The sequence below is a fragment of the Colletotrichum truncatum genome, assembly GCF_014235925.2.
Source record: "Colletotrichum truncatum strain CMES1059 chromosome Unknown Contig_0001, whole genome shotgun sequence".
Taxonomy (NCBI): Eukaryota; Fungi; Ascomycota; class Sordariomycetes; order Glomerellales; family Glomerellaceae; genus Colletotrichum; species Colletotrichum truncatum.
In genome coordinates this window covers 6913081-6936757 of record NW_027222398.1, presented here as the reverse complement: position 1 = coordinate 6936757, position 23677 = coordinate 6913081, and the positions used below count along the sequence as shown (strand labels likewise).

The 23677-nt window shown below is 52.2% G+C and overlaps 9 protein-coding genes across 9 annotated transcripts; 5 read left to right on the top strand and 4 right to left on the bottom strand.

The window, feature by feature from the left end:
* Positions 1–30: 30 nt before the first annotated feature.
* Positions 31–1545, top strand: CTRU02_201929 (hydroxyacylglutathione hydrolase; the record flags this gene model as incomplete). Its single annotated transcript, XM_036725283.1, has 11 exons — positions 31–93; positions 162–204; positions 275–362; positions 420–491; positions 551–584; positions 637–850; positions 927–1018; positions 1073–1207; positions 1266–1292; positions 1344–1426; positions 1521–1545. The coding sequence occupies 11 exons, from the start codon at positions 31–33 to the stop codon at positions 1543–1545; spliced, it is 876 nt and encodes a 291-aa protein (XP_036582961.1).
* A 1099-nt stretch (positions 1546–2644) lies between these two features.
* CTRU02_201928 (calmodulin) lies at positions 2645–3305 on the top strand (the record flags this gene model as incomplete). Its single annotated transcript, XM_036725282.1, has 2 exons — positions 2645–2647; positions 2718–3305. 2 exons carry the CDS (start codon positions 2645–2647, stop codon positions 3303–3305), a joined length of 591 nt encoding a protein of 196 aa, XP_036582960.1.
* Positions 3306–3990: 685 nt separating this feature from the next.
* CTRU02_201927 (translation initiation factor) lies at positions 3991–4937 on the bottom strand (the record flags this gene model as incomplete). The annotated part of the gene is made up of 3 exons (XM_036725281.1): positions 3991–4277; positions 4335–4639; positions 4759–4937. 3 exons carry the CDS (start codon positions 4935–4937, stop codon positions 3991–3993), a joined length of 771 nt encoding a protein of 256 aa, XP_036582959.1.
* A 4126-nt stretch (positions 4938–9063) lies between these two features.
* On the bottom strand, positions 9064–10972 carry CTRU02_201926 (kinesin family protein; the record flags this gene model as incomplete). The annotated part of the gene is made up of 2 exons (XM_036725280.1): positions 9064–10694; positions 10747–10972. 2 exons carry the CDS (start codon positions 10970–10972, stop codon positions 9064–9066), a joined length of 1857 nt encoding a protein of 618 aa, XP_036582958.1.
* Positions 10973–11513: 541 nt separating this feature from the next.
* On the bottom strand, positions 11514–13309 carry CTRU02_201925 (PUL domain-containing protein (kinesin motor domain-containing protein); the record flags this gene model as incomplete). The annotated part of the gene is made up of 2 exons (XM_036725279.1): positions 11514–12983; positions 13037–13309. The coding sequence occupies 2 exons, from the start codon at positions 13307–13309 to the stop codon at positions 11514–11516; spliced, it is 1743 nt and encodes a 580-aa protein (XP_036582957.1).
* Positions 13310–14223: 914 nt separating this feature from the next.
* On the top strand, positions 14224–15971 carry CTRU02_201924 (GDA1/CD39 family protein; the record flags this gene model as incomplete). The annotated part of the gene is made up of 3 exons (XM_070203947.1): positions 14224–14455; positions 14506–15859; positions 15914–15971. 3 exons carry the CDS (start codon positions 14224–14226, stop codon positions 15969–15971), a joined length of 1644 nt encoding a protein of 547 aa, XP_070062529.1.
* A 281-nt stretch (positions 15972–16252) lies between these two features.
* CTRU02_201923 (ATPase associated with various cellular activities AAA 3 protein) lies at positions 16253–17474 on the bottom strand (the record flags this gene model as incomplete). The annotated part of the gene is made up of 3 exons (XM_036725277.1): positions 16253–16627; positions 16683–17273; positions 17328–17474. 3 exons carry the CDS (start codon positions 17472–17474, stop codon positions 16253–16255), a joined length of 1113 nt encoding a protein of 370 aa, XP_036582955.1.
* A 672-nt stretch (positions 17475–18146) lies between these two features.
* Positions 18147–19115, top strand: CTRU02_201922 (RAB small monomeric GTPase; the record flags this gene model as incomplete). The annotated part of the gene is made up of 7 exons (XM_036725276.1): positions 18147–18176; positions 18238–18291; positions 18360–18455; positions 18517–18696; positions 18753–18797; positions 18851–18953; positions 19006–19115. The coding sequence occupies 7 exons, from the start codon at positions 18147–18149 to the stop codon at positions 19113–19115; spliced, it is 618 nt and encodes a 205-aa protein (XP_036582954.1).
* Positions 19116–20289: 1174 nt separating this feature from the next.
* Positions 20290–21734, top strand: CTRU02_201921 (vacuolar membrane protein; the record flags this gene model as incomplete). Its single annotated transcript, XM_036725275.1, has 3 exons — positions 20290–20544; positions 20601–21371; positions 21423–21734. The coding sequence occupies 3 exons, from the start codon at positions 20290–20292 to the stop codon at positions 21732–21734; spliced, it is 1338 nt and encodes a 445-aa protein (XP_036582953.1).
* Positions 21735–23677: the final 1943 nt, after the last annotated feature.

Genomic DNA, 23677 nt, shown 5'->3' with positions numbered 1-23677 from the left:
CAGCACATCCGCGCCACGCAACTGCCTCTCATGAATACCCTCATCACAAGGAGGCCATTACTGAGACAGAAGCTCGCCACCGTAACCGCAGCTGTGAGTTTCTCGATAGGCCGAGGAACGCCAGACCGTCGATGGATGTTGAGGAGCTAACGTCGATACAGCTTACATTCACCAGCGCCATGCATATTCAGTCGATTCCCATGTGTAGGTCTAAGCTCAATAACCGCATACATGCCGCCTGCGAAGGAGAATTGCTGACGTTTTGGACTGGAAGGGGTGGGCAGTAGCAACAACTACGCCTACCTGGTTAAGGATGACAAGTCCAACGACGCCGTCATCATCGACCCGGCCAACCCGCCCGAGTAGGTGTCTCAACCTTGGATGATGGCCGGCTTCTGGACGACTGACCTGGACTGCAGGGTTGCTCCCGTTTTGAAGAAGGCCATTGATGGTAAAGAGATTAACCTCACCGCCATCGTCAACACCCACCAGTGAGTGCTATCCATGCGGCCTTTTCACCAAACGCGGCTTGACTGACCCTTCCCACCAGCCACTGGGACCACGCAGGCGGCAACAAGAAGCTAGTAAGTGTACCAACCGCAGGACCTATGGGCCAAAGACTGATGTAATGGGCAGCTCGGTGAGCTCGGTCTATCCAAGCTGACCATCTACGGCGGCAAGGACTGCGAGGGTGTGACGAATACCCCCAAGGACGGCGAGTCGTTCAAGGTTGGCAACATCGCCGTCAAGGCATTGTACACGCCTTGCCACACGCAGGACAGCATTTGCTGGTTCATGCAGGATGGTGACCAGAAGGTCGTCTTCACGGGCGATACGCTCTTTCACAGCGGTGAGTTCCTTCCGCAGATTAGGGCTGGTGGTGGGTGATTGTGTTGGTGGTTGCATGCTAATATTCGACCACGTAGGCTGCGGTAGATTCTTCGAGGGAAACGCGGAGGAGATGCACAAGGCGTTGAACAAGACTTTGGCGTCTTTGCCTGACGAGACGGTGGTTTTCGTGAGTTTCAACAATGAACCACGGACAGGCACAGGCGAAAGCTGACCTCAGTAGCCCGGACATGAGTACACCAAGTCCAACGTCAAGTTCTCTGTGACGGTTCTTCAAAACGAGGCCATTCAGAAGCTGCAAAAGTTTGCCGAGAACAACACGGAGACGCAGGGCAAGTTCACCATTGGTGATGAGAAGGTAGGCCCATTTGGACCAACTATAAAAGATGTATGTTTGAGCTGACGTTGTACCGCAGAAACACAACCCCTTTATGCGTGTTGATGTAAGTACTCTCAAGTAGCAAATGACAACACGGGACTGACGTCGGGGGCAGGATCCCGAAATTCAAAAGGTCACAGGAGCGCAGGACCCTGTTGCCGTCATGCACAAGTTGCGCGAGATGAAGAACAACTTCAAGTGAGTAAGTGACAGGCCCCTCTCTCCGTACTTCAGACATACGACTCTGCTGCTATGAGCAAATGCAACTGGAACTCTGAGCTGACGCCTGTAGTCCACCACCCGAATCAAAGCTTTAGGGGAGAAGCGGCGGATGGAGTCTGGAGTTGAAAAGTGGCAGTAGGAGATACCAGAGACACGAGGACCGACAGGGCCGTCTCGTTACGACAGCACTTGAATTGAGACGTGGGATGTACACCGTTACATACAACAAATAAAAACTTTCCACAGGCTTCAGAACAATATGTATGCGAGTGATATGTCTCCCAACAGGCCCGAAGCGCCCGACGACCAAGGTCGATCGAGCGACTAGTGTAGCCCAGGGAAGAGGCGACCGTCCTGCGGCGCGCCCCCGTTTGTTCAATTTTGCTTCACTGTCCACACGTGCTCGCTCTGGGGTTGGAAGCGGCAAGCTCTAGCAAATTTTGAAGCGGGTTGGGACGCAATTCGCGTCTGTTGTACCTACCGTGACTGCACGACAAACATGCAAATTGTAAACAGGTTTGCCCCATGTACATGGTCCGCGTCTCGTTTGAGAAGCATGACACCAACATCTGAGGGGTTGAATGGTATTGCCGTTCCGTGCAAGTGCCTAGGAGGCAACTGTGAAGCAATTGGCTTGGAATATACACACAACTCCGTCTTTGCTTTCATGTGAAGCGCCGCTGAGAGCGTACGTGTCCAACCTCGAAGCGACTCTGTGGCTACTTGCAAGGCGAAGTGTGACTCCTTCATAGAATTGCGTGCGTTGAGTGTGTTGAAATCATCTCGCGACGTTGTCCTTATGCGCGCTGCGCGACGAACCAAACGATCTGGAAGTGAGAAGAAGAGAAGAAGTTGAACATCTGCGCAGACTTTTTTTCTTAAATCCCCAATTTTCGGCGGGGCATATACACCGTGTTAATTGCCCGCTTACACATCATATTCCGCACAGTCCGTTCTGCCGCGCTCGAAGCCCATTAACGCGTTGTCCATGCGTGAGCATTCCAGAACGAGCATTCATCGTCATCGTCATTCAATAAACCCAAGATCCTCGTCGTCGTCTGCCCCCTTTTCGATGCACTATTAGCCACCGTTTCCCCCCACACACACACAACGACTCCAGCAGAGACAAAGTATTCCACTTGAATAATTGTATCAACCAGTCGACCAAAAAATTACATTATAGAGATCAGGAAAATGGTATGCACCCCCCCCCCCGTTCCTCCTTTCCAAATAACTGGCCCGAGACTAATTCACCTCCCGCAACACCCAGCCAGCAAAGCGTAAACCAGCGGCAGCCGCAACCTCATCGCTCGACCCGCCGCGCCCGCGCGCGTCGAAGCTCGCAAAGGAGCACAACATCTCAGCGCAGGAGGAGCGAGAGATCCGCGAAGCCTTCTCGCTCTTCGCGGAGCCGATGAAGGGGTACTCCAAGGAAGGCGTGATACCGACGGCGGAGGTGCGGTCGGCGCTCATCGCGCTCGGCATCCCGCCGTCGTCGCGCAAGGAACAAGCCGAGTTCGTCGAGATTCTGGACCCGGACGGCGAGGGGTTCGTCGCGTACGAGCCGTTTTTCGCCATCTGCGCGCTCAAGTACCACCAACGCGAGAGCGGCGGCGAGGGGAGAAGAAAGGAGGTTGACGACGCTTTTCGACTTTTCACCAGCGGCGGCGGCAGCAGTCGGGATGTTATTACTCTTGCGGACCTGAAGAGGGTTGCTGGGGTGCTGAGGGAGGACGTCAAGGATGAGGTGCTGAGGGACATGATTCTCGAGGCCAACGGGGGCGCGGGCGTGGGAAAGGGGGTTAAGAGGGAAGAGTTTGAAGAGGTTATGCGGCGCGCTGGGGTCTGGCGGTGAGTTTAACGGGAAGTGAAGGGACGTTTTGCGATGCATGATTTGTTGGCATTATACCCATGGTGTTTGGCGTTTTCTTACGGGGAGGGCAAGCGTTGTAGGGATGGGCTTAGTTTCGAAGAGAGGCAAGTCATAACTGTCGACACGCATACAACAAAGTCTTAGAAGTCGCCGCATAAGGCGACGGGCTCATCATGGCATGGGAAAGTCGATGATATCGTTACAACCTACGACGCGCATTATCACGAGCTTGCGGGGACCTTTTGTACCAAAGTTAAATACTGGCTTTAATGATGATTCTATGTGAACTCAGCGCAGCCCATGTGATGGTGTTTGGGTCGGGTTGTGATTTTCACACCACTGGTTGATTCCATGCTTAAAAAAAAAAAAAACGCCCACAAAATATGCATATTCCAGCCTTTCCCTTGGTTTGCCATGTGTGTGTCATGACCAGACGTTGGAGATACGGACTGCTACATCCTCTTAATATCCCAAGTCCAAATACAAAATCCTCCCTTATGTGAGACGATGATGAAAGGAGGGGGGGGTTTTGGTGATTCCTCTCCGTTGGCCTCTTGGCTGGCCCAGTTTCCTTTTGTGCAAGAATGGAGTTACAAGAAATAATCTAAAGAAAAAAGTACGTCCCTGCCGCCTAGAACGGGGCAGAGTGCGGGACGAGATTGGCGTTCTAAGCCGCAGCGTCCGCAGCGGCTTTGGCAGCCTTTTCTCTTTCGGCAGCCGCCTTTTGCGAGTCGATGACGGCCTGGAGCTCGGGGGGAGCCTTGAAACCCTGGTGGTCCTGGTGGCGCTTGTAGAAGTAGTTGTCGGGCTTGGGAGCGAGCTCGGGGGGGAGCTCCTCAAGGACACACTCGAGGATGGCGTCTATGGACTTTTGTTTGGAGCCATCGCGGTGCCAGATGGAGATGAGGTGGGAGTTGAATCGAACCGAGAGGCCTACACCGCAGATCTGGTCGTCTTGAGGTGGTGTGTCAGCATATGTTCCTAAATGTCACTCACGGAGGAGAAACTCACTGTCATCCAGGACGCTCTGCAGCTTCTCACCAATGGCAAGCAGCTGCACACGGGTCCAGACGTCGGGACCAATGTTCTTGGGAACGCGGAAAGTCCAAGCGCCGCCGTTGATGTTGCGTCGGTCCTCCCAGACGGGCTTGAAGCCCTGCTTGAAGAGATAGATGGATTCGCGCATCTTGATTTGGTCGACGGGGGTATTGTTGTTGTACTTCCAAAAGTCTTGAACCGACTCGATCTGAGAGCCGAGTTGCTCTAGCTGCACCTTGTACTCTTCATCGTTGCCCGACTTCTGCTCCTTGGCTTGTCTGTGAAGGGCGAGGTCAGTCGTGTCATCTTTCCAGGCGGGGTGTTCAAGGGGTTGGCGGGGTTCTGGATGCGCTGGAGCGCATGATGGCAGAGGGGAAGAGTATCAGGTACTACTCACTTGTCAAAGTAGACGTTCCAGTAATGTTGTGTCGGCAGCGGGCGCATGGCCTTGAGGAAGTTGCGCTTCGCATCATCACGCTGGTCGGCCGGTGAGCTGACACTGGGAGAGTTGGGGTCGGTGGTGCTCTGGGAGAGCCCCGAGAGGCCACGAGTGAAGAGCGCGGGTCTGGCAGCCATGTTCGGATGCGTTTTGGGGGTGGAGAGTTATGAAGGACTCAAAGAAGGACAGAAAGAGAAACGACAGACGAGAGAGGGTGTCGAGATCGAAATACCGGGCTCAAGATACAATTTGTCCAGTCGTACGGTTGTGCAGCAGTAACAGCACACCTGGTTGAGGATCGAGGTCGGGTGGGCGTGGCCGAGAGACTGACAGAAGACTGGACCCGTTGCCTTGCTGTTCGTTCGTTGGCTCGGTACAGCGCCGCAGTGCCTAACGTAGCAACGAGGGGCAGAAGTGGGCAGCCCCCGTGGCTGTAGTGGAGAGAATGGGGGGGTTTCGGCCCTGCTGGTCGCTGCTAACTGCTGGTGTTGGTCGGTTTCAACGGCTGGTGCTGCACCTGGGTGGGAAATAGATGTCTTGGGCTGTACTTATTTCACCAATGAACAAGGGCCGTTTTGACCAGTGGCTCTGTAGCTGAGCAAACAGGGCGATTGCGGGTTGAGGTTCGTTTTGCCGAAAGGTGCCTAGGGAGACGAAAAAAAAAGATGCCCTTGACATGCAGCTGCTGACGCTTTGTGTTCCTCCAATGTCGGCCGCTCAAGTAAATTCAGGTACGGGACGAGATTAGAACAAAACCGTAAACCATAAAAAGACCCGTCAAAGAGACGATTTGAGAATTGGCCGGGAACAAGTGTTCAGTGGTAACAACGGCGAGGCCCAACAATTAACAGTTTTGATGTAATTCCTGAATGACTCGGCAGTCGAATTCAGGGATTTGGTGGCTAGGAGAGCTTAGGCAAACGACAAGATGGCGACCGAGGGAGAGGCGGTAAAAAGAAAAAAGAGAAAAAAGAGGGAAAAAGGAGAGACGAAAAAGGTGGTAAGGTTGGGATAATAAGTATCACCAAGCCATCTCATCTGTCACATCATGGCTGATGACGCCGCACGAACAATCCCAGGCGTCCCTCTCGTGCCTACCGACCCCCGAGAGCCGGGTACATCACAAAGGGGACGGCAAGCTCAGGGTGACACGACACAAGACGACACTTGGCTTGGAGGCACTGATACCTTGGCTGGTCTTGGTATTAGCGTTGTTCCAAGTACCAGGCTCTCCCCTCAGTGGTAAGGGGATGAGGAGATTAGAGAGGGAGCATCGGAATCCGGTCGAGAGTCCTCTGATCTGAGGTATGAAGCGCAACAGAGCAGGGAACCATGCAGTTAATTGGCGAGTGACACTTGGGAAGGGAAATGTCGAAGAACCAGGTCTAGGGGGGGAACAGCAACCTGGATCGCCTCAGTCCCCGTCATACCGTTGAAAGTTGCGTAGAGGAGCTCGGCACAGATACTCCGTAACGACGAACAAGGTGTCTTGTGCCAGTGCGATATTGGGTGTTGCCAGTCACCGTTCTTGCCGGCGCACGAAATATCACACTAGTAGTCGGCGGCACTACAACTGTAGGATGATAGCGATGGCTCCATCTGGCAGAACGTGGGTGTCAATCCACAGGTTGCCCGTCCCTACTTTGGAGACGTGCACTGAACAGGTTGGAACTGACTGACGCTGACGTTGGAAACCGATCTGAACGCTGGAGCCAACTGAGACCCAGAAGCGGCGACAACAGCGAGTGATGAGTTAACGGCGATGGCTTACTCACTGCAGAAAGAATTTGACTAGAAAGCGACAAGGCAGGGTCCCAGGTAGATGGAAAGCTTTGGTGGGAACATCTTACCGGCCTGAAACATCGAGCCGCCCTTGCAACCAGTAATAAGACGCCGTAACGAGGGGCGGGAGTGGGAGCAAAGACCGGATGTTCAGATTTCGAGAAGGATGTGCCCGATAACGATAGTGACGGATGGACCATTAACAGGGCGTTTGCTACTAGTAGGTGTGGTAAAGGGGGAAAAGGTACCGGCGACAGGGACATGGGTCCAGGCATGTGCCGCACCGTGGAACTGCAGGGCCCCCAGAGTTAGGGTACCTGAGTTTAAGTGTAGCGAATGACACGGATGGCGGGCTCTGTAACCAATTCTCTCTGGATGCGCCTGATCTGCTATCCATGCTGCCAGCTTGTGTTCGGTTCCTCATCATCCTGATATGAATTAAGGAGTAGACTATTCAACCATTCAAGTATGATGTGCACGCAGACACGTCAGCCGAAGTCCGTAAGTCCACAGATGTTGATTGCTTATTCACAATGCCCGCGTTCTGGAACTGTGACCCTGAACGGTTGATTGCAGTTGTTCGCAGTTGGCGCGGTCTGTCAAGAAAACCAAACACACATTGACTTTTAACGTCAACAGATGCATCCATGAAATCAATTGAGTTGACCGGACCAAAATTCCGCTCTCAGATCCCCTCTAGCATCATCGATCTACTACGTACGACATAGGGGTAGCTGTCGAATTTCGCCTAAGCACGTCTCACACTTTCGTTTGCGCTTCTCTCTGATTCTGCTTGCAATGCAAATTGGCGCAAGCGTCCATCTAACTCCTCGATAAGACCAGGCCCCTACTTGAGATGAATCCAAGGGGCCAAATCGGCCTCTACCACAACTAGTAATAATATACACTGGTTGATTCATTTTGCCTTTCGACAACAGAACATGATGTGCAGGAGCTTCCTCGGGAACGATGATGGGCCCCGCTTTCTCCCCCCCAGAGTGACCTTGGGTGCCTGGTCCAGCCAACCCGACAGGTGTTGCCCCATTGGATTCCATTGCCAAACCGCTACATGGTTTCACACACCTACCACACTCTCTTTCTGCTTAACTTCTCATGCTTCGTCAACCAACAACGAGCGGCCAAAGACCCCAAACCAGAAACCACCAGCATTGTGTGCTTAGAACGATATCAAGTACGAGTGAGCATCCTATGATTTAACCGACACACATCATGAATCTTCCCCTCCCCTCCTTGGCGCCCATGCAGAATGGTCTAAGTTGAGGCTAAGTTGAGGCTCTGCCAACAATTGGATGTCTCTTGATACTTTCTACAAGATGCCCGATGCAGCCCTTCAACCCCAACTTCGAGCATGGCTTCAGAGTGACGGACCAACAAAAAGAGCCACCAGACTTCATAGCGCCGCCTCTCCAGTGTTGAGCCAAACCAGATCTCCACAAGCGCACTGGGGCGAGCATGAAGCGCCTCTGTGCTCTTCCACGTCTGAGATTGACGACATCCTCCTGAATCCGCTTCTTTCCTTCTTATATTCTTTCTTTTTTTTTAACGACCGTCTGGGCACTACCTGCGTGGTCGTGCCTGTGTGCCAATTACTATGTAGTATGTGTGCATGACAGCAGTGCGTGCACATCAGAGTTTCGATCCACCGCCGTTGCGCCGCGTTGCACGTTGCCGTTGCCGGCGAACCCATCAGGAGAGTAAGGAGGCCACTCATAGTTTGTTCCAGACTTCAGTCATCAATCTGGTTGGTTGTGTCCGAACCCCTCGCTCGATCCGTCCATTGTCAACGTCGTTGTCTTCGTCGTCTGGACGCCTCATCCCTGGTTGCTGTTCCCGCCCCGCCAGCCCTAACAGCGGGATCCCTTCCGCGACCCTCGCCCTCCTATCCTCTTTAAAACCGTACCTGAGCATTCCGACCAGTGAGACTTTCCTTGATCGAGGTATCCCTACCGACTGGCCCAGTCCCGTTCCCACGCTAAGAGGCACTGACAGCACGTCTTGCCCACATTTGTTCCATATCGGCCGTCTCGAGCACATAATCGGGACACATGTACCGAGTTTGAGGTGTCCTTTTCATGGGAAAATACAGTGCCGCAAGGGCGAAGAAGAACACCCGCCCACTTGCCCCTGAAGTTGACAGGTTCGGTTCCCTAACTCGCAGAGTTTCGTTCATGGCGTGTACGTCAAACCTTCTCCGGTCTCTTTACTACACACGGCAGAGAAACTGTTCCAAAAGAGAAAAGGGAAGAAGCGTGCTATCCTAGTGTCGTGTCTTTTTGTACCGTGCCAACCTAATGTAAACTTCGGGCTAATGTACAAACTCTTGGCTTTCGTCCATAATGGCCCTGTTTTCTGAATATCGAAGACTCCCAAAACACCATGCTGCTTACCGTCGTCATTGTGACACCTCATAAGGCTGTCAACTCTTGGACTTTGTTTGTTGTCATTTCCTCGTTTCCTCCCCTACACGCCTTGCTTATTGCCCAAAGGCAGTCCCTCACCGACCCAACGACCCTTGTCGTCACCAATCTTCCGTCTAAACATCCCCAGGTCGTTCAGCAGACTGCGCATATACTCTTGCATGTCGCTGGCATTGTCCTCCATTGCATCTGAGTCGTAAGCAGTATCGTCCGAATCGTCGTATAATGACTCGCCGTCCTCGGCGTTCTCCTTATCCTCCTGCCCTCCTGACCTAGCCTTTTGCGTTTCGCTGTCCGTCTCTTCCGCCGACACCTCCCTGACCGTGACGGCAGGGATTGGGTTCTTCAGACTGTCGAGCGCCAATTTAAGATGGAGTCGCAAGGCCTCATTCTCCGTCTGCAAGCTCCGGATCTTACCTTCCGCGACGAGGCTGCGCTCTTCCATCATTCGCTGCATGGTAACAACGTGGTTCTGGTATTCCTCGAGCTTCTCTTCTTGCTCCTTGTTATCCTTCTCCCGTCGCCGCGATTCCGACACGGAGAGTTGCAGAACTCGGATCTCTTCCGCCATGGCCGCGATCTGGGCATCACGCTCAGCAGACGAGATGTGGTCTTGGTTGACAACTGCACGAGTGCGGATGCGTTTGGCCTGGTCGGCGTAACGAAGAGTCGAAAGAGTCTCTTCGTAGTCTGACGGCGCGATACATGCAATCATTGCCGTTTTACTGTTGCCTCCCAGCGAGTCCTTCAACAACCATGTGAGGATCGAATCTCGGTAGGGCACCACGTCCTTGTTTCGCTTTCTCGAGCCCGGTTTGGCGTCCGCAAGTGCTCCAATGACACGTCCAAGCGTCGTCAACGACTTGTTGATGTTGCTACCCTCGCGAAGTCGCTGACCAGTTGCCTCAGTCGCTTTGGCCCGTTCACTGCCGGCCAAATCCACCAGCCGAATGCGCGAGCTGCGCTCCGTCGTCTCGTCCGTCTCCATGTCGTGATGGATCTGCTTGAGCATAATGGTGAAAACGGCGTGACTACGACTACTGGTGTCGTTCATTCTGGTGCTCGCAACGGTTCTCGACCTGTCTCCTGCCGTCATGTACCGCAAAATCTCGTTAAGATTCCGGACCGGCACTTCAGTGAGGTCCTTGACGTATGGCCCTTCCGTAGGCGACTCCCTGATCTTGAGATAATATGGCGGCTGGTTTGGCACAACGGGAACGAGAAGGTCGCGCACGTGTTCGTTGTAGACCTCAAAGTATGATACTCTGACATTATAGGAGATGTTTGGCGTCTCGTTCTGCGCAGCCTCAATTCGCTCAAAGAGATCCTCGCACGTTCGAGGAATCAAACCTGGCTGATCTGGAGTGCCCATCATCGTGTAACTCTTGCCTGAACCCGTCTGGCCATAGGCGAAAATGCATGTGTGGTAACCTTCGAAGTTGTGGTCGAGAAACTCCTCACCAAGACTGTTGTAGACGTCCGACTGGTGCGCATAATGCTTGTCGCTGAGGTCATGGCTCCAGAAAGAGTTATCGAAGGTGAATGTCTTTTCCTCAATAATTTTCCTGCTCTTGGCTTTTGCGTTCGCCGGGTCGACATCGTTTGGTACGAGTAGTGTCGTTTGCTGCGTGATGGGGTCCATCTCTACCAAACATTCGGCACCACGCTCGATTTCTATTATCGTCCATCAGCACTGATCCGTTTCATACGATGTCGCTCCACACACCTCTGGGCAGAAACGCCCGAACTCGGACGACGACTCGAACGTTGCCCCCGTCCATTCTGACGGGCGCATCATGCGACCGCAGAGACGGGGTAGAAGCAGACGAGTGAAGCTGCGGCATCTCGAAAACCACTGGGGGCATCAACCGAGAGTCGAGAGAAATTCCACGCAAGGTGGAGGTAAGTTCATTGAGAATCGCGCGGTAGCGTTGACGATGTGTCGCCCACATCCCAAGACGAGGCGGTCGGGCTTGTTTACTCTGTTGCCCAATTGGGAGGTGACGTGGTGGGGCCGAGTTGCCGGGGCAGTGACGCCACACCTTGCTGTGTTTGTGCCCGGCGCAGGGGAGGAAGAGCACCCTTGTACTGAAGCAGCTGATGAATCTATTTTGTTGGTTCCAAACTAATGAAAAAGAAGAAAGTTGATTTTGATTGACAAGCTGTAAAACGTATGCCTCCTCGGCCGCGGACGGACCAAAAAGAAGAGGATAGGAAAAAGAAGCACTGGTCTGCGCAACACGGGCGCTGAAAGAATTAGGTGGCACTGTGTTCTCAGAAGTAAACAATCGTAAGCTCTGTTGCACGCGCAAACAAAGGGTCTAAATAATTCGATGCCTCTAGTGACGGTACCGACGCCTAACACCATGCAGTATAGTCCCATGAACGATATTCCCCATCTACCGAAGCCCAGCCTAGTAACTCAGTAGCTAATCCACACCCAGCTCAGTTCGGTCCTCCTACCGTTAATCCACATTTGCAGCCACCGGCCGCTCATGGCCGTCTAAGCCCCTTGCCCAACAGCTCCGATCCCACTTCAATAACCAACTTCTCGTTTGGAAACTGCTTTTTCTTGGCCAAAATGGCATCTTCCGCATCCATAGTTCTTAATAAATCGGAAACCTCACTGTCTGGGGGCGTGCAGTAAATCAGGTTTCCAAGTGCAAGTAGCATACCGTGCAGAGCTTCAGGCGATGATTCCTCTTGCCCTATGGCTTCCAGGACCGAAGCGGCTAGTTCTACTGAGTCGCCCTCTGGCAGTACATCTCCACTCCGCTCTCGTCTTGCCTTGTTGCTGGTTAGTGCCAGATTGAACATGAGAGATGACGCGGCCACGCGGACGTTGTTGTGGTTATCGTCCAGGAAACTCGACGATATCAGTTGAATTATAGGAGCTCTGAGAGATTCGTTGCGAAGAATTTCTTCCGGATAGAGTGTCGTCGAGAATAAATTACACGTCATCTGCAGTGTTACGAGACGCAAAGCATAGGGGCAATCGCTATGGGAGTTGACAAATCCGAGAATGGCCAGAACTGTCTGGTGGTTCTTTTCTTCAGCAAAGTACCCGCTGAACCTTGCGTCCACTAATGCACATCTGAAAAGGTCGACAATAGTAAAGAGAACTTCGGTCGGAAGTGACTGTATCGACTTTCTTAGGAACTCTGACAATCGGCCTAGGTTGGGCAGTATGGCAGCCGCAGGGCCCTGCTGATCACGGGTTTCGATAAACTGTTTAACTCCCTGAACAGCTGGCTCGGTTGCTGTTGGTCCCATCTTCGCAAGCAGCTTACTCAGAGGCGGTACCTTTGAGTAAAGGACTGGCTGAGCGTTAGGGTTGGAGAAGTGTGGGAGGCTTAAAGATTCGTGGGGATGGCGCGGCCACGCCATCTGCAACAGGAGCTGAACGTTGCCTCGAAGGGCAGCCGGATCGGCCCCTGCCCACTCATTCTCCTTTTCACCATGCAGGTAGGTGACGAACGTTGGTGTTGCACGCGGATAGCTTTTCTCGGGTAAAGGCGTGAGTTGAGAAACGTCGACCTTGATGAAGGTTGCTTTGTCCCCAGCCTCAGCTGACAGCTCATCGAAGACCGGTGCAATGGTCCTACACGGAGGGCAAGTTGCTGAGGTAAAGAGAACTACGGCGCATGACTTCTTTGTTGAGTCAAGGGCGACATCCAACTCCTGTGAGCTATGAACGACATTAACCTTAGGTTGGTATCCAGCGGACTGTGGTGCTGAGTTGTATTCGTTGGTTGCGGAGTTGTTCTGGATGCCAAGAATAGAACCGTTTTGCCTGTTTGAATTGATAGTCTGGTTTAACTGGGGCATGAGCATTCTGCCGAAAGGCGAGTTGAGAACAGCGTCGGGCATTTTGATTATGTGATCCGGAATACCTTTGCCTAGAAGAAACTGGGAGAACGAATCCGAAAAGTTGTTGCAGTTGTGCTTCCATAAGTCGTAAGCCTGTGTATTTGTTAGCAGATGACTAGATAGAAGCGCCTAGACGAATTTTCTACCTCGACTGTGAATATCGGTCTGAGAGAATCCAAAAACTCCTCGATAACTTCCATAGGTAGTTCCGTTCTGCCAAGGAATATCCGCTCCAACGGCTGACCAAGATGAGAGGACCCTGGCTTGATATCCACGATACCACCATCATAGACGTACTCGCGACCATTTAGTTGTATGGAAGTATGGTAGACTGCGTCTAGGTGAAATCCCAACATGCTCTGTGACATTTGCCTTGCGAGTCCTCGGGACAAGTCGTAAACTAAGAGATGCACATCCATCTCGACAGTAGATGCAACAACGAAGCAAGGGACAACTGTCTCACTATGATGATACGAGAAGGACAGATATGACAGTAAAAAATGAGTGTTAGGGAAGCGGTGCACGCCAAAACAAAAAGAAAATCTAGAAAATGGAGTAGAAAAAACGATTGGGAGTACTTTGTATTTGGACCCGTGATCTTTCTCAGTTGTTGCCCAGATGTACACACAGGAGGCAACAGAGGTATTCGTAAGGGTTGATTGACGAGAAGCTTCCAGGATTCAGCCAGTGAGGACGGATTCGGTAAGAGTTACGCCACAAGTGGCTTGCCCTGCTCAAAGCAGGTTTCAGAGGAAGAGTCCCATTTTTACCGCACCCATGTATAGATTACCTAACAGCCTAAGGTGTCACGTCCCCAACTCAACACTGACCATGGAAGTAAGGATACACAGGGCAATTTAGGGGGCTTAGCAAGGAACAACAGGCCCCGCCCCCTGAACGCGGAGCCATTAAGAGGAACGCGAGATAGACCTTCTAGCACTTAAGTGGCTTCGCGTCGCCCCCGCTGCCGCATCCAAGATTAACCAACTGTCAGATTTAGCAGGGATCTTTTTGATTTTAGATGACCTAAAGGAAAATCTGCTTTGCCATTGACCCCCTTCGAGGCCACCGTACCAACGTACCTGGCTGTTCCCCTTGAAGAGCCCCCTACATATACGAAATCTCGTACTCGACACACGTACTGGTGTTGTACGACCCATCCTCCGCTCTTTTCTTCGGCTTTCTCGTTCCAGTTTTTGTTCGAGTTGCCGTGTTCATTTTGTAATCGGTTCACGGTTTGGTCCACTCCTTTGTACTCAACGACGACGTGTCTCGAATGCGTCACCCCGTATTCCTCTGATCCACAAGTTTCGCTTTCAACGACACGCGACCAATGCGAAGAACATCTGTGTCGCTGCCGACGAAGCAACCTGGCCGAGATCCTCACGAAAAGCCCGGACGATTCGCACCTGCCAACCGCAAGCCTGGCCTGTTCGGCGGCTTAAGAGATATGGCTCAAGCACAGAAGAACAGGTGGATGAGGACCGGCGCCATCGCCTTCTTCGTCGTCTTCCTCTTCTGGTATCTGTCTCCTAGAGGAGTTAACGTTCACAATGGTGGAGGTATGAGATACCAGCTCCGCTGCAACAGGGTGATACTAATCGAGTATCTATAGTTTCGAAAGGTAGCGCTGGTGGCCAAACCCCTGTCGATGCTTCTTATGGCTCCAAGTTCTGCACTCAGTCTAGCTCCAAGTCGAAGCCTATAGTCCAATATGTCCTCATGATCGACGCCGGCAGCACGGGATCCAGAATTCACGTCTACAAGTTCAACAACTGCGGCGCCACTCCCGAGCTGGAACATGAGGAGTTCAAGATGACCGACAAGTCGGTCGGCGGCCTGAGCAAGTACAAGGACGACCCCGATGCTGCGGCCAAGACTCTCGATGTATTGATGGAAGTCGCCCTCAAGACTGTCCCCGACAAGCTCAAGGCATGTAGTCCGGTCGCGGTGAAAGCAACCGCTGGTCTCCGTATGGTCGGTCCTGAGAATGCCCAAAAGATTCTCGACGCCGTTCGTACACACCTTGAGACTAAGTACCCCTTCCCCGTTGTCTCCAAGGAAGACAACGGTGTTGCTATCATGGACGGAGCCGACGAGGGCGTCTACGCCTGGATTACCACGAACTATCTTCTGGGCAAGATTGGTGGCCCCGACAGGAGTCCCACTGCTGCTGTTTTCGATCTTGGTGGTGGCTCGACTCAGATTGTCTTCGAGCCCACCTTTAAGGGAGCACCAGAGGGCGGTATGCCCGAGAAGCTTGCCGAGGGTGACCATAAGTACGATCTCAAGTTTGGTGGACAGAAGTTTGAGCTTTACCAGCACTCCCATCTTGGATACGGCTTGATGAGCGCCCGCAAGGCTGTCCACAAGACTCTGGTGAACGAGATCTTTGAGAGCAAGAAGACCGACGACAGCTGGGTCAAGCAGCCTATCGTTCATCCTTGCATCGCTCCCGGCATGGTAAAGGAAGTTGAGGTTGAGTTAGATGAAGGCCACCCTCTGGGCAAGACCGTCACCTTTAACATGACCGGTCCTTCTCAGCCGGCGCCTGCGCAGTGCCGCAACCTTGCAGAGAAGATCCTCAAGAAAGGAGAATCCTGCAAACTTGCCCCTTGCTCCTTTAATGGTGTTCACCAACCCCCTTTGGCCAAGACTTTCGCGCGCGAAGATGTCTATATTTTCTCCTACTTCTACGATCGTACCAAGCCACTTGGTATGCCCGACTCCTTTACTCTTCGCGAGATGCACGACCTGGCCAACTCTGTTTGTGGTGGCGAGAAGGCCTGGGATGTATTCTCTAGCGTTCCCGGCGCGCTTAAGGAGCTCCAGGACCGCCCCGAGCACTGTCTTGACCTCAACTTTATGATGGCTCTTCTCCACACTGGTTATGAGATGCCTATCGACCGCGAGGTCAAGATTGCCAAGAAGATCAAGGACAACGAACTGGGCTGGTGCCTTGGTGCTAGGTAAGTAAACCTCTTATCTTGTTTCGTAGTCATGTGGATGCTAACAACACATAGCTTGCCTCTACTTTCTCCCGGCTCTGGCTGGAAGTGTAGGATCGACAAGGTGAACTAGTCTTCTCATATCAACACTGCGCGAACCTCCCCTGGTATTGGTTGGTTTGCAGTATTATAGATTTTTAATTCCACGACAGAAACGGGGAATATTGTTCGATTACGAGTTGTACAGGAGAGTCATGATGGTGATACGGGTGGGTGTAGGAACATGCATCAATACACAGGCCATAAGGCGGGCGTTTATGTCTCATATGGTTTCCATGACAATTAAGGATTACAGGCCCGTTTGCATCGGCTGTTTAGAATAAACTCGCTCCTTGAAAAAACTCGATGTTTTGGTCAAAGCGGTGCTGCCACCATGCCCAGCACGTCCTCAATAACATCCTCAGGGCCAACACCTTCGAGAATAGCCTCGATAGCTTCTAGCTGGCTTCCCCACTGCATGCTGCGTTCCTGTCGAGGATGCGTGAGTCGAATACGATGCAAGTAGACTTTCTTAACGGCCAAGTGCACCAGAGCAGGCGTGACAAAATCCAGTTTGTGCAACGGTGCAAGGCACTTGAGTAGCTGTTCCAGATGCTTCGTCGCGGTCGGCTCGATGCCACCAGCAACGGCGCGGTGCATTCGCAAATATGAGACGATGTTCATCTGGTAGCGAAGCACATCAACGTCGATTTGCACTTCCCGACTACGCTTCGCGATAGCTGCGATATCCTTGAATAAAAGTCAACTTATGTCATGCCTGATTGCAAATCTTGTTCACACTTACACCTTCGTCGAAAAGAGGGTCTTCGCTGACTGGCAGAAAGTCACCGTTGATGCTTTTCTTCAGTACACTCTCTGTACTGGCAGTCTCCGCACCATCCGCGGCATCGTACGCCTCATCAAGGTTGGGAAAGCCATCGTCCGGGTCATGCCAATGAGCAATAAACAAATAGTCGTTGAGATGAAGCGTGACGTGAGCTTGACCGCCGCTTTCAGCACCTAGAGCGGCAACGAAGAGAAACTGCTTAGGGGCTGTCTGGACTGAGCTTCGAGTGAAAATACGGCGGGTGCGCAGGAGTTCAAGGACCTGGATCTGAACAGCTTTCGAGGCGCGGTCAAGATTCCGAGCTACGATAACATTGGCGATGGAGGACCCGTTGGCGCCTGGACCAGTTGGGCTAGATGTGGTAACGGAGGTTAAGGGTGACATCCCAGCACGGGAAAAGTAGGAGTCATTGCGGTTGAGTAAGGGCGAGACTGATCTTGTGGTTTTGGGAGACTGCTGGGTAAGAATGGAGGACGCAAAGTCCTCTAAAGTTGTTTGCGGGGTGCATTCTACCACAGAGCATTTCAAACCAAATATCTTTGTTGCGATCTTGCATAGTGTCAGATTTCGGTCTTACAGTTACGTGTTGGGTGTTTCGCTCACCAGCTGCAGCTCTTCTACGAGCTCACCAAGAGCCACAGGTGGGGTGCTGACGATGCAGTGTTCTCGATTGACCAGGCACAGTAGGGCGGCTAGTTCCAAATCGCTCAGACCGTAGACCTTGGCCAGGAGATCGTCTTCATCCGCCATGAGGACTTCGTGAAGTGTTTCTCGAGAGTCCCATCAGCTCATACTGGGCCACGCATGCACTGTTGCGGATTACTCGCCCACGGCATAAATGTGATGTGACGGACGTCTATGTAAGTCGCAAAGATGTTTCTGAACCCAGTTGCTTGGGCCGTCGACAGGAAGAGAAAGGCGTGGCGTAGGCGTCAGGCGTCATGGGGCTTATACCTTACCTAAGCGACTTATCTAAGTTGGCCAATGCATTTACCGGACAACCAACAACTGAACTCACAGGGCCCTAGCGCCGCCTTGGAAGCACAGTCATCAGGTTCCCTCGCCATTTACGTCAGCCACATTCGCAATGGCATGCGCTCCTCTTCCTGGTTAGACCCAGTCCCTAGAGCAGCACTTTGATAGGCTGAAACCTGGAAATGTGACGGGAGCTCTCAGTACCGTCTGCTTCCCTGTCAACCTCCACCATCACTTCCATCCATCGATCTATTATCGACTTGACACCAACCAACCACCCCTGACGCATGACACCGGTCCGTTTTTCGATTTACTTCTACATCCGAACCGATAATCGACCTATCGCAGCGCAGGATAAATCAATCATCGCACAGTGGACGAGCTGTTGACGCGACAGATTTTATTTGACATACACATATCAGAGGTCCCAACGAGACATTATCCAAGATGTCATCGAGAAAGAAGGTCCTTCTTAAGGTTGGCTTTATCGGTGTCCCCAAACCCGCATGCGGCATAATTGACGAAAACCCCTTGACAGGTCATCATCCTCGGCGACAGCGGTGTCGGCAAGACGAGTTTGATGAATCAATATGTGAGTATTCTGCGTTGCCCAGCAGTCGACTGTGGGAGTCCGAAGTACTAATTCGAATGTTCCGCCAGGTCAACAAGAAATTCAGTGCAAGCTACAAGGCCACGATCGGCGCCGACTTTCTGACCCGCGAGGTCCTGGTCGACGACCGACAAGTGACAATGCAGGTGGGCAATATCGATCATTTCTCCGGTTGGACCAAACGAGTTTGATGCTGATGGGTAGTAGCTTTGGGACACGGCGGGACAGGAGCGTTTCCAGTCGCTAGGCGTCGCCTTCTACCGTGGGGCTGACTGCTGCGTGCTCGTCTACGATGTCAACAACTCCAAGAGCTTTGATGCCTTGGACAGTTGGAGGGACGAGTTTCTTATCCAGGCCTCCCCCAGGGATCCTGACAACTTCCCATTCGTTAGTGTTTTCCTTTGTTGGTAGGATTAGTGAAGCTTGGTGCTAACTAAGCTCAGGTCGTTCTTGGAAACAAGATCGATGTTGAGGAGAGCAAGAGAGTGGTAAGTGCACTATTGCCTACGAAAGCCTAGCGGCAAGCTTATGATCTGTTTAGATTTCGACCAAGCGTGCGATGACGTTCTGCCAGTCCAAGGGTGGAATTCCCTACTTCGAGACTAGTGCGAAGGAAGCCATCAACGTCGAGCAGGCATTTGAAGGTTGGTCATATCACCCTTATGCTACCTGAGAGATGCTAACGTTGTTAATCAGTCATTGCGCGCAACGCCCTTGCTCAGGAAGAGTCGGAAGAGTTCAGCGGGGACTACCAGGACGTTATCAACATCCCCATCGAAAACCCCCGCGACGGCTGCGCTTGCTAAGCAGATTTTGAATGAGCTGATGGTCGATGTTGAGCGAGTAAAGGATTCGGGCGGTATACAGTCGGGGACTCGTCCAACTCGCATTCGTGTTTAGTTTACGGCCCTTCACATATCCATCTTGGCCGCGGTTTTGATGTAGCATATCCTGCACTGGTGTGAAAGGTGTTTAGAGGTTTCATTTTCAACTTGAATTCATGGGTTTATTAGTAGGAGATCACAACCGTTTGCGCTGTCTGATCCTCACTCAAGTTGACGAGGGTAATCGCTCGTCAGCATTAACCTATAGTGGCATGTTCATGCGTCCTCGGCCATTCGACAGCAGTCTATTGGATTGCGTGCGCATTTTTAGAGAACGGGTGATGTCCGCTCCCATGGTGTTTTCAACAAGACGTGCCAGCCCGAGTTAACGGAAATGCTTGCCGTTCATCAGCAGACTCCGCTCAGAAGACTGGATCCGAAGCTGTACAAAGGCCAAGGCTAGAGAACCGGCACTAATTCCGAACAGGCGGGCTGCAGATTGCGCGGCGTTTTCCTTGGCTTATTCAAGCCTATTAGACTAGCAATGAAGAAGGCCTCGTGCCCTGGGCAAATAAAGAAGTCAAATAAAGAAGGCGTGTCTAGGGACGCTGAGACGCAACGGCACGCGACCGACCCACTATTGCTATTGGTCGCCAGCAGACATCCCTTTGGGACGAATACAGGGGCTTTGTCTGTGCCGTTGAAACCGCCAACCTTGAAGAAACAACGCTTAAAAGACAACCAACACGAATCCCCGAAGCCCTCTCGTCGTTGCAAAGAAATCCGACGGCGCGCGCGAGGAAGAAGTGAAAGGGCTTACCGAGCTTCTTTTTTGTGGTCTTGCCCTCGGCACGTTCTTACTCCCCAAGAAATCAGTGACGTTGTCTACTTGTCAAATTTGGGTCCTACACATAAGCCCGGAGGCAGTTAGGTTGGCAGGTTGGCAGAACGGCAGAATAGTGCCGGCCACCTGCGCCGAGTCAGCGACGAGATTTGCGTACCCCATTGAACACTTTCAAGCAAGCTACGATTCTATCTCGGCTATTCTGAGGTCAAATGCCTACGGCGGAAGCAAGACTAGATCACCAAACAGCCGACAATCCATCTTGATACCCCTTCCTCCCTTGCGTTCGCGACTTCTTCGCCCGACGACGAAATGGCACCGAGCGAGCCTATGCTGCCCGCCGCGATAGCCCCTGATCATGGGCGAAATCCAAGGAGATCTTTCTCGAGCGCTGATCGACTGAGCGCATCTGTTGCGTCTACAAATAGGTCAAGGTCAACGGTGCGATCGCGAGCTTCAGGTTTGCAGGCGAAGTTGGGCCTGGCTGGTGTTGCGAGACGGACATTGGGAATATCGTTGTTGCTGGTAACGGTGTTGCTATGGACTGTGTCCAACTTTCTCGCATCGGTGAGGCGACCCCTATACAAGGGCTCACTGGCGGGCTCCTAGCTGACTTGTGGCAGTACATCTTTTCGGACCACTCTTACGATAAGCCCTTTTTTGTCGTATATATGAACACCTCAGTATTTGCGATCTCCTTGATACCGATGCTGGCAAAGTTTCTTATGAAGCATGGCATCGCGGGTCTACGAAGCGAAGCGATGGTAGTATGGAACGAGCAGAAAAACGGCAAGAGTGGAGCTAAGACAGAGGTTGACGAGGAGGACGCCGTGGCTGGCGAGCGCCTCCTTATCGACGACGAGCCTACTCTGGAGCAGGAGGGTTACGAGCCCAAGGTTGAGCAACTGACATTCCGGGAGACGGCCATCATCAGCCTGGAATTCTGCATGCTGTGGTTTTTTGCGAATTACTTCGCTTCTGCATGTCTGGAGTACACCAGTGTGGGGAGCGTCACAATTCTGAACTCGACGAGCAGTGTGTGGACTCTTGTCTTTTGCGCACTGATGAAGGTTGAGGGATTCACGATGCGGAAGTTTATTGGCGTGTTGGCCTCGTTGACGGGTATCGTATTGATATCGACTGTGGACCTTTCCGGGTCAAGCGACGAGAATCGCGGTTCATTCCCGCACAAGACAACAGCGCAGATTGCGATCGGAGACTTGATGGCCTTTGTGAGTGCTATTATTTACGGTTTGTACGTCACTGTCATGAAGCGGCGAGTTGGTAACGAAGATCGAGTGAACATGCCGCTGTTCTTTGGATTGGTTGGGTTGTTCAACCTAGTGTTTCTCTGGCCGGTGTTTTTCATCCTGCATTTTACCGGGCTTGAACCTGTAAGTATACTGCTCTGTTGTAAATTGTTTCGAGTTCTAACAAATTGGCAGTTCCAACTCCCTCCAACTGGCAAGATCTGGACTATCGTCATTGCAAACTCGTTGTCGTCCTTTGTCAGCGATATGTCGTGGGCATATGCTATGCTACTGACCACGCCATTGGTAGTGACGGTGGGTTTGTCTCTGACAATCCCATTATCTCTCATTGGCGAAATGATTCAGTACTCGCAGTACTCCAGTTGGGTGTACTGGGTCGGTGCGGCGGTGGTTTTGATCTCATTCTTGTTTATCAATCATGAGAGCCACGAAGACGAGACGGGCGACAAAGCTCCCGAGGCAGGATCCCGGGCAGCCCATGTATAGAGCAAGGCAGCGAAAATATTCATAAGAAGAGGGAAATTCCTGGGTAAAGCTGGAGGGCAACAAACTTATGCATGGGCAAAGGCGTTAGCATGGCGTTCTCCGGGTGGGATTACCTGGGACGCGGACAAGAGCACACAATATGGGCTCAGAGTTTGCTTGATAATACAAATAACTTGCATCGTTGGATCCTTTTCACCGTTTTGACATGGACTCAGTGGCTGATTGCAGATATCAACGAGCTTAATCAGATGTTAAAACCTGGCATCATGGCCAGCTGATGAAAAGCCTGACCCGAGCAAGATGCCAGCCACCTGATCCTAGCCGAGTGCTAACCGATGGGAGGGTTCAAAGAAGCTATTGCACGACTGACGGTGGGTAATCTGCAGGTGCAGCGGGGGTGGCAAGAGGAGTGATCGGTTCATTGGTTGTCGAAAAGGGTTGGGAAGAATTATTGGGTTGGGATGGAGGGGACGAAGAGACGAGGGAGAGGAGCTAAGGGCGGGCTCAAGAACGGGATTTTTGAGAATTCCATGGTCCGGTTTTTCAAAAGACGATGTTTGCTCATTTCGGGGTAGGATCGGCAGACGAGCCGCGCAACCGGATTCGCCGCCGGCCAGCCTATGATGCTCTCTTGCTTTCTTCTCCATCTCCACCATGGCGAAAGTTGCTCAAGTCCCCTTGCCTACTTCTCCAAATTAACATCATTACTATCCTTGGAGCGCTGGGCTCCCCTGTGTTGATAGAGTTGCGGGAATGCTGAAAGTCTACACCATGCTTTCTTGCTTAAGCCTCCTTTCCGTCCAGCAGGGTTGTTTCTCTGTGGGCAGAAAAACGAAAGTAAGCTGTTGGAGCAGGAGCAGGATCTTTCTAGGAGAGAAAACAAGCAAAATTAAACAGTTCGGAAGAGGGGGAAGAATGTTGGAGTCGGCGGTAGGCGCCAGGCGGAAGTGGCTTGGGCGTGAATCTGTCGGAGTTGATGGTCCGCCAAAAAACCGATCGCTGGGAGCAGGAGAAAGTTCCTTCTGCAGAGGGTCCTGGTCTCTTTGGCCCTCTTTGCGTGTCTTGCAGCTCCCAGCATCGGGGGTTCTCCCGCTAGTCCAACTGTAGCCACAAGCCACAGGCTGGTACAACACTCGATTCTCAGTGCTTCTGCCGGTGTTCCAGCGCCAGTGCAGTGTGCGAAGAGACAGAGTCGCAGCGAGACATGTTCTAATGAGGTCCAGCCCAGCGGAAAAAGTGGCCTTGTGGGGCGACGCGGCGAGCTGCATCTCCAAAAATCCCTGAACCTGAACTCTCGGTGTTCCCTTTTGCTGACATTGCCTAGCTCTGGTTATCCTCTTATGCACCCCCGCCCCCTCTCTCTTTTCTTCAAGGTTCCCTTGGGCGTGGAGCCTCGTCAGTGGCTCACTCCACGTCAATAGGGTACTGTTGCCGTTTCTTTCGATTTTGTTCTAATATCTAGGTTTTGTGTGTCTTTTTGGTCAGCGGCGGAAATGAAAATCGCCGCCGTGGCGATCGAGGGTTGAAGTCTCTGGCTGTGAGGTCATTGCTCATGATTTCATCCCGTCTTCAACTGTTTTGTGATGACCTGCGTGGGCTAGAGGTGAAAAACAAAGGAGAGAGGGGCAAAGGGTCCTTTGTGACCTTCAACTTTAAATAGGCTTCCACGAGGCGCAAGAGACACCTGCACTCCCCTTTCTGCCAACAACTTTTCCTCCCGCTCGCCCTAGAAGTGACCCCGGCCGGGCATGTGGGATCTCGATTTAAGCCAACCGTCACTCTTTGACCTGGGCGCATAACCCCATTTTAGTCTCCTGTCCTGCTTTTTGCCTTGCTCTTACTAGGCTGTTTCCCATGCCCCGTTGGCCCTGTTCCTGTTTGTTCCTTCTGTACAGCGGTTTATTCGACTTTCCCTTGTTGACTACCTACACAAGTGGGCTATC